At 43.2% G+C, this 17,949-nt stretch overlaps 1 protein-coding gene across 5 annotated transcripts in view; it reads left to right on the top strand.

Annotated features, from left to right (window-relative positions):
* LOC124127673 overlaps positions 1-17,949 on the top strand; it is a 187,825-nt gene that overhangs the window by 99,614 nt on the left and 70,262 nt on the right. For all 5 annotated transcript variants that reach the window (XM_048381021.1, XM_048381019.1, XM_048381020.1 and 2 more), the window contains one exon: positions 9,140-9,395. In XM_048381021.1, the coding sequence (XP_048236978.1) occupies positions 9,140-9,395 (256 nt within the window). The remainder of the gene's footprint in view (positions 1-9,139; positions 9,396-17,949) is intronic.

Raw genomic sequence — 17,949 nt, forward strand, 5'->3', positions numbered from 1 at the left:
ACACCCAATCTGAACCAAACAACACAACATGTCATATCTGAACCACACAACACATCTGAACCACACAACACAACACATCTGAACCACACAGCACAACACTTCTGAACCACACAACACTTCTGAACCACACAACACAACTCATATGAACCACACAACACAACACATCTGAACCACACAACACAACACTTCTGAACCACACAACACAACACTTTTGAACCACACAACACACCTGAACCACACAGCACAACATGGCATATCTGAACCACACAACACAACACATCTGAACAACACAGCACAACATGGCATATCTGAACCAAACAACACATCTGAACCACACAACACATCTGAACCACACAGCACAACACATCTGAACAACAGAACACATCTGAACAACACAACACACCTGAACCACACAGCACAACATGGCATATCTGAACAACACAACACACCTGAACCACACAGCACAACATGGCATATCTGAACAACAAACACATCTGAACCAAACAACACAACATGGCATATCTGAACCTCATAACACATCTGAACCAAACAACACATCTGAACCAAACAACACAACATGGCATATCTGAACAACACAACACATCTGAACCAAACAACACAACACATCTGAACCAAACAACACAACACATCTGAACCAAACAACACAACATGGCATATCTGAACCACACAACACATCTTAACCAAACAACACAACACATCTGAACCAAACAACACAACATGGCATATCTGAACCACACAACACATCTTAACCAAACAACACAACACATCTGAACCAAACAACACAACATGGCATATCTGAACCACACAACACATCTTAACCAAACAACACAACATGGCATATCTGAACCACACAACACAACACATCTGAACCACACAACACAACACTTCTGAACCACACAACACAACACATCTAAACCAAACAACACATCTGAACCACACAACACATTTGAACCACACAACACAACACATCTGAACCACACACCACAACACATCTGAACCACACAACACAACACATCTTAACCACACAACACATCTGAACCACACAACACAACACATCTGAACCACACACCACAACACATCTGAACCACACAACACAACACATCTTAACCACACAACACATCTGAACCACACACCACAACACATCTGAACCACACAACACAACACATCTTAACCACACAACACATCTGAACCACACAACACAACACATCTGAACCACACACCACAACACATCTGAACCACACAACACAACACATCTTAACCACACAACACATCTGAACCACACAACACAACACATCTGAACCACACAACACAACACATCTGAACCACACAACACAACACATCTGAACCACACACCACAACACATCTGAACCACACAACACAACACATCTTAACCACACAACACAACATGGCATATCTGAACCACACAACACATCTGACCACACAACACAACACATCTGAACCAAACAACACAACATGGCATATCTGAACCACACAACACATCTGAACCACACAACACAACACATCTGAACCACACAGCACAACACTTCTGAACCACACAACACAACACATCTGAACCACACAACACAACACTTTTGAACCACACAACACACCTGAACCACACAGCACAACATGGCATATCTGAACCACACAACACATCTGAACCACACAACACCACATCTGAACCAAACAACACAACATGTCATATCTGAACCACACAACACATCTGAACCACACAACACAACACATCTGAACCACACAGCACAACACTTCTGAACCACACAACACTTCTGAACCACACAACACAACTCATCTGAACCACACAACACAACACATCTGAACCACACAACACAACACTTCTGAACCACACAACACAACACTTTTGAACCACACAACACACCTGAACCACACAGCACAACATGGCATATCTGAACCACACAACACAACACATCTGAACAACACAGCACAACATGGCATATCTGAACCAAACAACACATCTGAACCACACAACACATCTGAACCACACAGCACAACACACCTGAAATACACAGCACATCTGAACCACACAACACAACACATCTGAACAACACAGCACAACATGGCATATCTGAACCAAACAACACATCTGAACCACACAACACATCTGAACCACACAGCACAACACATCTGAACAACAGAACACATCTGAACAACACAACACACCTGAACCACACAGCACAACATGGCATATCTGAACAACACAACACACCTGAACCACACAGCACAACATGGCATATCTGAACAACAAACACATCTGAACCAAACAACACAACATGGCATATCTGAACCTCATAACACATCTGAACCAAACAACACATCTGAACCAAACAACACAACATGGCATATCTGAACAACACAACACATCTGAACCAAACCACACAACACATCTGAACCAAACAACACAACACATCTGAACCAAACAACACAACATGGCATATCTGAACCACAGAACACATCTTAACCAAACAACACAACACATCTGAACCAAACAACACAACATGGCATATCTGAACCACACAACACATCTTAACCAAACAACACAACACATCTGAACCAAACAACACAACATGGCATATCTGAACCACACAACACATCTTAACCAAACAACACAACATGGCATATCTGAACCACACAACACAACACATCTGAACCACACAACACAACACTTCTGAACCACACAACACAACACATCTAAACCAAACAACACATCTGAACCACACAACACATTTGAACCACACAACACAACACTTCTGAACCACACAACACAACACATCTGAACCACACAACACAACACATCTGAACCACACACCACAACACATCTGAACCACACAACACAACACATCTTAACCACACAACACATCTGAACCACACAACACAACACATCTGAACCACACAACACAACACATCTGAACCACACACCACAACACATCTGAACCACACAACACAACACATCTTAACCACACAACACATCTGAACCACACAACACAACACATCTGAACCACACAACACAACACATCTGAACCACACACCACAACACATCTGAACCACACAACACAACACATCTTAACCACACAACACATCTGAACCACACAACACAACACATCTGAACCACACAACACAACACAACACATCTGAACCACACACCACAACACATCTGAACCACACAACACAACACATCTTAACCACACAACACATCTGAACCACACAACACAACACATCTGAACCACACAACACAACACATCTGAACCACACAACACAACACTTCTGAACCACACAACACAACACATCTGAACCACACAACACATTACAACACATCTGAACCACACAACATGTAGCAGGGGGCGTGGAGTTATCCCACAGATGACATCCTTACCTTGTCAGCTTGCTGACGGGGTTAACCTCTTTGGTCATGTGGACAAGGCGTCCGACCTCGGATAAGAAGGTCCATGGTTTGAATCCCATCACGGGACTCAGTAATTGTATGGCCGCAACATTGGCACCCAACGTGGGGTTGAGCACGTTCATATTAAGTTTGAGCAAAATAAGCCTCAGTACCCTACCATGCGGACCGGGACGTGCCTTCTGTTGACGGGGGAGTATGTAGCAGGGGGCGTGGAGTCATCCCACAGATGACATCCTTACCTTGTCAGCTTACTGACAGGGTTAACCTCTTTGGTCATGTGGACAAAGCGTCCGACCTTGGATCAGAAGGTCCGTGGTTCGAATCCCATCACGGGACTCGGAAATTGTATGGCCGCAACAAACACAACACTGTAACAACACATCTGAACCACACAACACAACACATCTGAATCACAAACTAGGTAATGTTTTGAGAAATAGGTAATATGTAACAATCCCTATCATGAATCAGTGCACTCACGAATATCCAGCACTTTGTTCTTGTTGACTTTCCAAATGATTGCCAGAATAGTGTTGGAAGTTGGCCAGATTTAGCCATCGAATCCACATCTGGCAAATAGATACAATGCAAATCAGGTTGTAAACAGCCTCAAATCACCTTCCTGTTGCTCTAATATAGGTATAGTGAGGCTTCTAGAGTAATGGATACTGGTATGTTTGTTTGCAAGGGAGGTAACTCTAAATCACACTTTGGGTTATGATCTGTGGCCACAACAGCATTAGACATTGTACGTGTGTAATGATAAGTGTTAATGTCAACAGAAGTCCATTAATCTATATTAAGTAGTCATACCCAAGCAGTTTCTAGCAGCTAAGCCAACGAGAGTGCTCTCCCTTGAGTTCTTTTGAATGGGCTGAAGAGGAAGATGAACAGAAAGTTGAAAAAAAACTTAGAAAAATTTGAGCAGTACTGTGTTCCCAGAAAAATGTGACATTTGAGAGATACAAATTTTTTACATGTTCACAAAAGGCAGACCAGACAATAGATCAGTATGTTAGTGAATTGCAACAAAAAGCTAAATCTTGTGAACTTGGACAACTCAAAGACAGTTTGGTTAGAGACAGAATAGTGTGTGGCATGTACAACAGTGCTTATCGAGAGAAATTACTGCGTGATGATAGATTAACTCTTTCAAAAGCAATAGACACATGTCATGCTGCAGAAATGGCAAGTTGTCAAGCTAAAGAAGTATGTGAAGATTGTGCAGTTCATTACATAAAATCCAAACCAAAGTCAAAACCAAAACAGAAAATGAACTACAAGCAAACAAGTAAACAAGAAACAGTAAAACAAGAGCTTTGTGGACGGTGTGGAAGAAATCATACCCCAAAACAGAAATGTCCAGCATCTGGTCAAAAGTGTTTGAAATGTGGTCTTCTCGGACATTTTGCTACACAATGTAGATCTCATTCAGGTCGATCCCGACGTGTCTATGATGTTGATGCAGAAGCATGTGATTATCCACCAGAAGATAATTCTTTGTTGATGTTGTGGATACAGACAGTCAGAGGGTCTCTTACTCAAAGGCTTGGATGATGTCACTTGACATAAATGAAACACAGGTACCCCTCAAACTTGACAGCGGCTCAGACATGAACCTCATCAGCTTGTCACAGTGGAATAAACTAAAATACCAGCCACCATTAGAACCTCCTAAGATGAGCCTAAAAGCTTATGGTGGACTTGACATACCTGTTGAAGGACAGGCAGAGCTCACAGTCACCTACAAAGGTAAACCATACAAGACTGTATTCATGGTAAAGCCAGACAACAATAGATGTATCCTTGGTGTGGAGGATTGTGAGAGACTGAACTTGGTTCGTAGAGTTTACGAAATCAATGTTGATGAGAAAAATTTGAACAGCCAGAATTCTAAAAAGCCAGAAGATATTCTAAGTGAATATCAAGATGTATTCACAGGGCTTGGATGCTTGCCTGGTGAACATACCATAACAGTTGACAAAGAAGTCACACCAGTCATAGAAGCTTGTAGAAAAGTGCCGTTTGCTCTCCATGATCAACTTAAAGAAGAGTTGAACAGAATGAAATCACTTGGAGTGATCACAGAGGTTACAGAACCTACTGAATGGGTTAGTTCGATGGTGATTGTACACAAGAAACAAGGGAAATTGAGAATATGCCTAGATCCTCGCAATTTGAATCTAGCAGTTCAGAGAGAACACTTTAAACTCCCAACTCATGAAGAAGTGATGTTGCAGTTTGCTGGTGCTAAAGTGTTTAGCAAGCTGGACGCCTCCTCAGGCTTTTGGCAAATGAAGCTAGATCATGCCAGCTCAATGCTGACAGCATTCAACACACCATTTGGGAGATACCGTTATCTCAGACTCCCATTTGGTATTTCAAGTGCGCCAGAAGTGTATCATCGACCATACATCAACTCTTCGAGCACATTAGAGGTGTAGACACCAGTATGGATGACATGATCATCTTTGGTAAAGACACCAGAGAGCACAACGAGCGACTGAAAGCAGTACTTCAGAAGTGTAGAGACAGTGGTCTGAAATTGAATAGAGAGAAATGTTAAGTGGGTGTCACAGAGCTTACCTTCCTGGGAGATAGAATTTCTGCTGATGGACTCAAACCAGACCCTAACAAGGTGAAAGCCATCATGATTCTTCAGAAACCCACAGAAAAGAAGGAACTGCAACGGTTCCTTGGGATGGTTAATTACCTAGGAAGGTACATTCAAGACCTCTCAACAAAATCAGCACCACTTAGGCAGCTGTTGGAAAAAGACAGTCATTGGTCTTGGTCTCATGAACAGGACAAATCATGGGAAGAACTTCGAAACCTCATCTCACAAAGACCGGTTCTTCAATTCTATGATACCAAGAAACCCATCAAAGTGTCTACAGATGCATCAAAACATGGACTTGGTGCCATACTGCTGCAACAACATGAAGATGCATGGATGCCAGTAGCATATGCGTCAAGGGCGATGACCACTGCAGAGACTAACTACGCACAGATCGAGAAGGAAGCACTAGCAATGTGTTTTGGAGCTGAACGGTTCACTCAATATGTGTATGGGAGAAAGTTTCTCGCAGAAACTGACCATAAACCACTGATTCCCATCTTCAAGAAAGCTCTGAATGACTGTCCTCCACGCATTCAACGTTTCCGTCTTCGCATGCAGAAATATGACATGGAGGTAATGTACACTCCTGGTCGAGAGATGTATGCAGCAGATACCCTGTCAAGGAACTTTTCTAGTGATCAATCACCCACCAGTACAACTGAAGCAGATGTACAAATGTATGTTGACAGTATCTTGTCAACAGTGCAGGTGTCAACCGACAGATTTGCACAGATCAGAGCAGAAAGCAACATAGATCCAGAAATGACAGCTCTAAAAGCAATCATCTTGTCAGGTTGGCCTAATGAACATTCACAGTGCCCAAGAAACCTGGATGATTTCTGGAATTATCGAGATGAACTTTCATGTATTGACGGAGTAGTCTTCAAAGGCAACCGCATCATCGTGCCCAAAGGTATGCGGAAACTGATGTTGCAGAAAGTACATGCAGGACATCTGGGTCAAGAAAAATAAGAGAGCTAGAGAAGTTCTATTCTGGCCTCGAATGAATCATGACGTAGATGTCATGGTAAGTGGATGTGAGACGTGCTTGAACTATCGTCATCGTCATCAACCTGAACCACTATCACCTCACCCAGTAGCTGCTCAGCCATGGCAGTATGTCTCCACTGATCTTTTTGAACTCTACTCAAAAGACTATCTATTAGTTGTGGATGCATACTCTAACTTCCAAGAAGTCATTGCTTTGCCAAATCAGTCCAGCCAAGCCGTTATCAAAGCACTACGATCCATATTTGCCAGTCATGGTTCACCAGTTGAACTGTTCAGTGATAATGGACCATGTTATGCGAGTGCAGAATTTGCAGATTTTGCTGTTGAATGGGACTTTAAACACTCTACATCTAGTCCTAAATACCCCCAGTCAAACGGTCTTGCAGAACGCACAGTCCAGACTGTCAAAAACATCATGAAAAAGTGCATTGACAGTGGTGAAGATCCTCATCTAGGACTGCTCGCCTATCGTACCATACCTCTAGCTGGTAGTTTCTCTCCGTCACAGCTGTTAATGAATCGGACAATCAGGTCCAATCTCCCACTGAAGAAAGATCTCCTTCAGTCAAGTACACCTGATCCAGATCAAGTCATCAAACACAAGCTGGTTTCGAAAGAGGAACAAAAGTACCACTTCGACCAGAAAGAATCTCCTCTACCTCTACCCCAGTTAGAACCAGGTAGCAGTGTGAGAGTGTATCAAGACACAAGTAATGACTGGAAAACAAAAGGTGCAATAGTGCAAAAGGTAGCACCAAGATCTTACGTTGTGCAAACAGAGGGAGGTGGAAGACTGAGACGACATCGCTGTGATCTCCTCCTGACTCCTCATGACAACACACCTCGCATTACAACTAACCAGCCTGCAATAACAACAACAACTACAACTTGCTTGACAACTCCCGAAGCACATCAGAGTGGTACTACAACACGATCTGGCCGAGTCATCAACAAGCCATCTCGTCTGATCGAAACCGAGTGATGTGTGAATTCTGAACTGTTAAAGTTTCATGTTTCGGAAGTTGATTTTCAGTAGACTAGGTTTTTGTCAGAGACTTTAATTGAGTTTAGTTTAAGTTCTAAAGTTAAGAGAATGGCAAGCCATCATAAATATGCAAACTGAATGACAAGAAGAGACACTCATCAGGAAGGAACTGAACATGATCAATTTGACATGATGTGTCATTTTAAGCACTCATTGATAAAAAAAGAAAAGAAGTTAAACTTATCTATTGTTGATGTGCTTAGCCAGGCTTTTAAGTGTTTACATTGTTACCAGTTTAATTCAGAGTTTATATAATGGTAATTTCAACTTAGAAAGGGAGATGTAATGATAAGTGTTAATGTCAACAGAAGTCCATTAATCTATATTAAGTAGTCATACCCAAGCAGTTTCTAGCAGCTAAGCCAACGAGAGAGCTCTCCCTTGAGCTTTAACAAGATGGCCACCATGCTGACCACATGGTCTGAATAAAAGGGCTTTTTAACAAGAAGTACCTTTCTTCAGTTATTGTTACAAACCACTACAACGTGCACTTTCCACAACTAACTACTGATCTCCACAGCCACATGACATCAACCTAACAACCACACTCACCAAGGGAAGTTCTGACCTGCCCCCTTACCTTCCACCTCAACACGGCTGCCTCAAGAGCTGCCCTGGTACTGGCATCTCGTGGCCTCAGGGCTTCCAGGGGCTGACTAATGAGGCCTGGGTCCCGTTTCACAAAGCGATCTTAGCGCTAAGACGATCATAACTTCCACGACAATCATGGCTTATGACAATGGTAGCACTAAGATCGCTTTGTGGAACAGGGCCCTGGGTGATGTGTGGCCAGTGTGCCTCATACCCGAAGGTGCAGGTCTTGCTCTCAGACATGGGTTTGCCTGTCCAACACTATAATATGTTTGGGCCGTTGTGGTTTAGTTTGACTATTGCAGACATTGAGCAACATTCAGTCTCTCATTTACAATATGTGAAGTGGTTATCGACCATCAATGTTTTTGCAGCTGTGTGAAGACTATAATAGAGTTGTTTCCCCCTGTAGCACAGACTTGGGTTTGCTGAGCGACCAGCTGTTTTCCACTGACCACAGCACACAGCATAGTGGTCAGCATCGTCCCCCAGGCCTGCCTGGACAGATACGCCTCCCCCAGGCGTCAGAGAGCTTCTCTTCCGGAGCTGACGTGGACCAGGCAGATATTAGTGAACTGGAGGATGAGTTACGTGACCTTTGTGAACAGGAGAGTTTCACAGGGGAGATTATCCAAGAAGGGGAGACAACTCATGTAGAGGATCACAAGGTTAGTTTTGGTGTGAGAATAAGAATGTGTTTATAAATCACTATGAAACAGTGATAATAACAGGTGTTCATGAAAACATGAGCGTGTCATGCCCCACCGGTGGCACCTGTCACAAACACATGCAAAGGCAAGTCAGTTGTTCACCTGAACAAACACAGGAACATAGGATTCCAGTCAAAATCACAAATTCTTGTCATTGTTGCAACAACATGTCCCCCACATATCTACCATAAACAGTTTGAAAGCTTTGCTGAGACCTTGAACCTTGATTGAACCATTTCTTCACAAGAGTTTAAAATCTTGGCATGCTTGATTGTACCTCAAACGTTGAGAAATGTTGACCTCAGTGGCTGGACCCGGAGTATTGCTGGACATAAAGGCAAAGTGGAAGTCATTCCTCCTCTCATACAGTCTTGTGGACAGTTTTTGTCACTCTAAATCTATGTTTTTAGACCTAAATATGAAACACATGAAGGGGTTTGGCTGGCCTATTTTACTTCTTGTTCAGGTGGGTAAATCAGTGGAAGGGAATTGACCATTTGATCAGATCATGGATAATACATGTACCTCCATTCTTAGCCATATTCCCTTGTTTCCCAATCCATGCCATCTTCCTGAGGCAAGGGAGTTAACTGACTATAAAAGTCCAGTTTCCACCCTAGCCGAAGTTACAGTTTGGCTGGACTAACGAGTCTGTGCATAGTCCAATCAAAAGAGTGCAACAAAATCAAAATTCTGTTTCGTAAAATGAGATGCAGATTTTGGTCGATTGCAGGATTTGCAAAGCATGTGCACTGCCAACTTGTTGGCAACACATATTTTTCAAATCTTTTCATGTTTTAAATCAAGGTGCTCATGTGATTTGATGCACTTGGCGATGTAAGACCTGTTTTATCACAACATAGATCTTGATTATCGATCAGACTGTCTTGACTGGGTGCCACCATTTTGTTTGAAGTTGGTGTGTATTTACATATTGAAGTGTCTCTCATGAACTGCAGTGGGTGTGTATTAACATATTGATGTGTCTCTCAGACTACTGCTGCAGTGGATGTGTATTTACATGTTGATGTGTCTCTCATGAACTGCAGTGGGTGTGTATTTACATATTGATGTGTCTCTCAGACTACTGCTGCAGTGGATGTGTATTTACATGTTGATGTGTCTCTCATGAACTGCAGTGGGTGTGTATTTACATATTGATGTGTCTCTCAGACTACTGCTGCAGTGGATGTGTATTCACATGTTGATGTGTCTCTCAGACTACTGCTGCAGTGGATGTGTATTTACATGTTGATGTGTCTCTCATGAACTGCAGTGGGTGTGTATTTACATATTGATGTGTCTCTCAGACTACTGCTGCAGTGGATGTGTATTCACATGTTGATGTGTCTCTCAGACTACTGCTGCAGTGGATGTGTATTCACATGTTCATGTGTCTCTCAGACAACTGCTGCAGTGGATGTGTATTCACATGTTGATGTGTCTCTCAGACTACTGCTGCAGTGGATGTGTATTCACATGTTGATGTGTCTCTCAGACTACTGCTGCAGTGGATGTGTATTCACATGTTGATGTGTCTCTCAGACTACTGCTGCAGTGGATGTATATTCACATGTTGATGTGTCTCTCAGACTACTGCTGCAGTGGATGTGTATTCACATGTTGATGTGTCTCTCAGACTGCTGCTGCAGTGGATGTGTATTCACATGTTGATGTGTCTCGCATGAACTGTAGTGGGTGTGTATTCACATGTTGATGTGTCTCACAGACTGCTGCTGCAGTGGATGTGTATTCACATGTTGATGTGTCTCTCAGACTACTGCTGCAGTGGGTGTGTATTCACATGTTGATGTGTCTCTCAGACTACTGCTGCAGTGGATGTGTATTCACATGTTGATGTGTCTCTCAGACTACTGCTGCAGTGGGTGTGTATTCACATGTTGATGTGTCTCTCAGACTACTGCTGCAGTGGATGTGTATTTACATATTGATGTGTCTCTCAGACTACTGCTGCAGTGGATGTGTATTCACATGTTCATGTGTCTCTCATGTACTGCAGTGGATGTGTATTCACATGTTGATGTGTCTCACAGACTACTGCTGCAGTGGATGTGTATTCACATGTTGATGTGTCTCTCAGACTACTGCTGCAGTGGGTGTGTATTCACATGTTGATGTGTCTCTCAGACTACTGCTGCAGTGGATGTGTATTCACATGTTCATGTGTCTCTCAGACTACTGCTGCAGTGGATGTGTATTTACATGTTGATGTGTCACTCAGACTACTGCTGCAGTGGATGTGTATTCACATGTTGATGTGTCTCTCAGACTACTGCTGCAGTGGATGTGTATTCACATGTTGATGTGTCTCTCAGACTACTGCTGCAGTGGATGTGTATTCACATGTTGATGTGTCTCACAGACTACTGCTGCAGTGGATGTGTATTCACATGTTCATGTGTCTCTCAGACTACTGCTGCAGTGGATGTGTATTCACATGTTGATGTGTCTCACAGACTGCTGCTGCAGTGGATGTGTATTCACATGTTGATGTGTCTCTCAGACTACTGCTGCAGTGGGTGTGTATTCACATGTTGATGTGTCTCTCAGACTACTGCTGCAGTGGATGTGTATTCACATGTTGATGTGTCTCTCAGACTTCTGCTGCAGTGGGTGTGTATTCACATGTTGATGTGTCTCTCAGACTACTGCTGCAGTGGATGTGTATTTACATATTGATGTGTCTCTCAGACTACTGCTGCAGTGGATGTGTATTCACATGTTCATGTGTCTCTCATGTACTGCAGTGGATGTGTATTCACATGTTGATGTGTCTCACAGACTACTGCTGCAGTGGATGTGTATTCACATGTTGATGTGTCTCTCAGACTACTGCTGCAGTGGGTGTGTATTCACATGTTGATGTGTCTCTCAGACTACTGCTGCAGTGGATGTGTATTCACATGTTCATGTGTCTCTCAGACTACTGCTGCAGTGGATGTGTATTTACATGTTGATGTGTCACTCAGACTACTGCTGCAGTGGATGTGTATTCACATGTTGATGTGTCTCTCAGACTACTGCTGCAGTGGATGTGTATTCACATGTTGATGTGTCTCTCAGACTACTGCTGCAGTGGATGTGTATTCACATGTTGATGTGTCTCACAGACTACTGCTGCAGTGGATGTGTATTCACATGTTCATGTGTCTCTCAGACTACTGCTGCAGTGGATGTGTATTCACATGTTGATGTGTCTCTCAGACTACTGCTGCAGTGGGTGTGTATTCACATGTTGATGTGTCTCTCAGACTACTGCTGCAGTGGATGTGTATTCACATGTTCATGTGTCTCTCAGACTACTGCTGCAGTGGATGTGTATTTACATGTTGATGTGTCACTCAGACTACTGCTGCAGTGGATGTGTATTCACATGTTGATGTGTCTCTCAGACTACTGCTGCAGTGGATGTGTATTCACATGTTGATGTGTCTCTCAGACTACTGCTGCAGTGGATGTGTATTCACATGTTGATGTGTCTCACAGACTACTGCTGCAGTGGATGTGTATTCACATGTTGATGTGTCTCTCAGACTACTGCTGCAGTGGATGTGTATTAACATGTTGATGTGTCTCTCAGACTACTGCTGCAGTGGATGTGTATTCACATGTTGATGTGTCTCTCATGTACTGCAGTGGATGTGTATTTACATGTTGATGTGTCTCTCAGACTACTGCTGCAGTGGATGTGTATTCACATGTTGATGTGTCTCTCAGACTACTGCTGCAGTGGATGTGTATTTACATGTTGATGTGTCTCTCAGACTACTGCTGCAGTGGATGTGTATTAACATGTTGATGTGTCTCTCAGACTACTGCTGCAGTGGATGTGTATTTACATATTGATGTGTCTCTCAGACTACTGCTGCAGTGGGTGTGTATTTACATGTTGATGTGTCTCTCAGACTACTGCTGCAGTGGATGTGTATTCACATGTTGATGTGTCTCTCAGACTACTGCTGCAGTGGATGTGTATTCACATGTTGATGTGTCTCTCATGAACTGTAGTGGGTGTGTATTCACATGTTGATGTGTCTCTCAGACTACTGCTGCAGTGGATGTGTATTCACATGTTGATGTGTCTCTCAGACTGCTGCTGCAGTGGATGTGTATTCACATGTTGATGTGTCTCTCATGTACTGCAGTGGATGTGTATTTACATGTTATGTCTCTCAGACTACTGCTGCAGTGGATGTGTATTCACATGTTGATGTGTCTCTCAGACTACTGCTGCAGTGGATCTATATTAATATGTTGATGTGTCTCTCAGACTACTGCTGCAGTGGATGTGTATTCACATGTTGATGTGTCTCTCAGACTGCTGCTGCAGTGGATGTGTATTCACATATTGATGTGTCTCTCAGACTACTGCTGCAGTGGATGTGTATTCACATGTTGATGTGTCTCTCAGACTACTGCTGCAGTGGATGTGTATTTACATGTTGATGTGTCTCTCAGACTACTGCTGCAGTGGATGTGTATTTACATGTTGATGTGTCTCTCAGACTACTGCTGCAGTGGATGTGTATTCACATGTTGATGTGTCTCTCAGACTACTGCTGCAGTGGGTGTGTATTCACATGTTGATGTGTCTCTCAGACTACTGCTGCAGTGGATGTGTATTCACATGTTGATGTGTCTCTCAGACTACTGCTGCAGTGGATGTATATTCACATGTTGATGTGTCTCGCATGAACTGTAGTGGGTGTGTATTCACATGTTGATGTGTCTCACAGACTGCTGCTGCAGTGGATGTGTATTCACATGTTGATGTGTCTCTCAGACTACTGCTGCAGTGGATGTGTATTTACATATTGATGTGTCTCTCAGACTACTGCTGCAGTGGATGTGTATTCACATGTTGATGTGTCTCTCAGACTGCTGCTGCAGTGGATGTGTATTCACATGTTGATGTGTCTCGCATGAACTGTAGTGGGTGTGTATTCACATGTTGATGTGTCTCTCAGACTACTGCTGCAGTGGGTGTGTATTCACATGTTGATGTGTCTCTCAGACTGCTGCTGCAGTGGATGTGTATTCACATGTTGATGTGTCTCTCAGACTACTGCTGCAGTGGATGTGTATTCACATGTTCATGTGTCTCTCATGTACTGCAGTGGATGTGTATTCACATGTTGATGTGTCTCACAGACTACTGCTGCAGTGGATGTGTATTCACATGTTGATGTGTCTCTCAGACTACTGCTACAGTGGATGTGTATTCACATGTTGATGTGTCTCTCAGACTACTGCTGCAGTGGATGTGTATTCACATGTTGATGTGTCTCTCAGACTACTGCTGCAGTGGATGTGTATTCACATGTTGATGTGTCTCTCAGACTACTGCTGCAGTGGATGTGTATTCACATGTTCATGTGTCTCTCAGACTACTGCTGCAGTGGATGTGTATTCACATGTTGATGTGTCTCTCAGACTACTGCTGCAGTGGATGTGTATTCACATGTTGATGTGTCTCTCATGTACTGCAGTGGATGTGTATTCACATGTTGATGTGTCTCTCAGACTACTGCTGCAGTGGGTGTGTATTCACATGTTGATGTGTCTCTCAGACTACTGCTGCAGTGGGTGTGTATTCACATGTTGATGTGTCTCTCAGACTACTGCTGCAGTGGATGTGTATTCACATGTTCATGTGTCTCTCAGACTACTGCTGCAGTGGATGTGTATTTACATGTTGATGTGTCACTCAGACTACTGCTGCAGTGGATGTGTATTCACATGTTGATGTGTCTCTCAGACTACTGCTGCAGTGGATGTGTATTCACATGTTGATGTGTCTCTCAGACTACTGCTGCAGTGGATGTGTATTCACATGTTGATGTGTCTCTCAGACTACTGCTGCAGTGGATGTGTATTTACATGTTGATGTGTCTCTCAGACTACTGCTGCAGTGGATGTGTATTCACATGTTGATGTGTCTCTCAGACTACTGCTGCAGTGGATGTGTATTTACATATTGATGTGTCTCTCAGACTACTGCTGCAGTGGATGTGTATTCACATGTTGATGTGTCTCACAGACTACTGCTGCAGTGGATGTGTATTCACATGTTGATGTGTCTCTCATGTACTGCAGTGGATGTGTATTTACATGTTGATGTGTCTCTCAGACTACTGCTGCAGTGGATGTGTATTCACCTATTGATGTGTCTCTCAGACTACTGCTGCAGTGGATGTGTATTAACATGTTGATGTGTCTCTCAGACTACTGCTGCAGTGGATGTGTATTCACATGTTGATGTGTCTCTCAGACTACTGCTGCAGTGGATGTGTATTCACATGTTGATGTGTCTCTCAGACTACTGCTGCAGTGGATGTGTATTTACATGTTGATGTGTCTCTCAGACTACTGCTGCAGTGGATGTGTATTCACATGTTCATGTGTCTCTCAGACTACTGCTGCAGTGGATGTGTATTTACATATTGATGTGTCTCTCAGACTACTGCTGCAGTGGATGTGTATTCACATGTTGATGTGTCTCACAGACTACTGCTGCAGTGGATGTGTATTCACATGTTGATGTGTCTCTCATGTACTGCAGTGGATGTGTATTTACATGTTGATGTGTCTCTCAGACTACTGCTGCAGTGGATGTGTATTCACCTATTGATGTGTCTCTCAGACTACTGCTGCAGTGGATGTGTATTAACATGTTGATGTGTCTCTCAGACTACTGCTGCAGTGGATGTGTATTTACATATTGATGTGTCTCTCAGACTACTGCTGCAGTGGGTGTGTATTTACATGTTGATGTGTCTCTCAGACTACTGCTGCAGTGGATGTGTATTCACATGTTGATGTGTCTCTCAGACTACTGCTGCAGTGGATGTGTATTCACATGTTGATGTGTCTCGCATGAACTGTAGTGGGTGTGTATTCACATGTTGATGTGTCTCTCAGACTGCTGCTGCAGTGGATGTGTATTCACATGTTGATGTGTCTCTCAGACTACTGCTGCAGTGGATGTGTATTCACATGTTCATGTGTCTCTCATGTACTGCAGTGGATGTGTATTCACATGTTGATGTGTCTCACAGACTATTGCTGCAGTGGATGTGTATTCACATGTTGATGTGTCTCTCAGACTACTGCTACAGTGGATGTGTATTCACATGTTCATGTGTCTCTCAGACTACTGCTGCAGTGGATGTGTATTCACATGTTGATGTGTCTCTCAGACTACTGCTGCAGTGGATGTGTATTCACATGTTGATGTGTCTCTCAGACTACTGCTGCAGTGGATGTGTATTCACATGTTCATGTGTCTCTCAGACTACTGCTGCAGTGGATGTGTATTCACATGTTGATGTGTCTCTCAGACTACTGCTGCAGTGGATGTGTATTCACATGTTGATGTGTCTCTCATGTACTGCAGTGGATGTGTATTCACATGTTGATGTGTCTCTCAGACTACTGCTGCAGTGGGTGTGTATTCACATGTTGATGTGTCTCTCAGACTACTGCTGCAGTGGGTGTGTATTCACATGTTGATGTGTCTCTCAGACTACTGCTGCAGTGGGTGTGTATTCACATGTTGATGTGTCTCTCAGACTACTGCTGCAGTGGATGTGTATTCACATGTTCATGTGTCTCTCAGACTACTGCTGCAGTGGATGTTTATTTACATGTTGATGTGTCACTCAGACTACTGCTGCAGTGGATGTGTATTCACATGTTGATGTGTCTCTCAGACTACTGCTGCAGTGGATGTGTATTCACATGTTGATGTGTCTCTCAGACTACTGCTGCAGTGGATGTGTATTCACATGTTGATGTGTCTCTCAGACTACTGCTGCAGTGGATGTGTATTTACATGTTGATGTGTCTCTCAGACTACTGCTGCAGTGGATGTGTATTCACATGTTGATGTGTCTCTCAGACTACTGCTGCAGTGGATGTGTATTCACATGTTGATGTGTCTCTCAGACTACTGCTGCAGTGGATGTGTATTCACATGTTGATGTGTCTCTCAGACTACTGCTGCAGTGGATGTGTATTCACATGTTAATGTGTCTCTCATGTACTGCAGTGGATGTGTATTTACATGTTGATGTGTCTCTCAGACTACTGCTGCAGTGGGTGTGTATTCACATGTTGATGTGTCTCTCAGACTACTGCTGCAGTGGATGTGTATTCACATGTTGATGTGTCTCTCAGACTACTGCTGCAGTGGATGTGTATTCACATGTTGATGTGTCTCTCAGACTGCTGCTGCAGTGGATGTGTATTCACATGTTGATGTGTCTCGCATGAACTGTATAGGGTGTGTATTCACATGTTGATGTGTCTCACAGACTGCTCCTGCAGTGGATGTGTATTCACATGTTGATGTGTCTCTCAGACTACTGCTGCAGTGGGTGTATATTCACATGTTGATGTGTCTCTCAGACTGCTGCTGCAGTGAATGTGTATTCACATGTTGATGTGTCTCTCAGACTACTGCTGCAGTGGATGTGTATTCACATGTTGA

This window comes from Haliotis rufescens, unplaced genomic scaffold (assembly GCF_023055435.1).
Source record: "Haliotis rufescens isolate VD_foot unplaced genomic scaffold, xgHalRufe1.0.p SCAF_35, whole genome shotgun sequence".
NCBI lineage: Eukaryota > Metazoa > Mollusca > Gastropoda > Lepetellida > Haliotidae > Haliotis > Haliotis rufescens.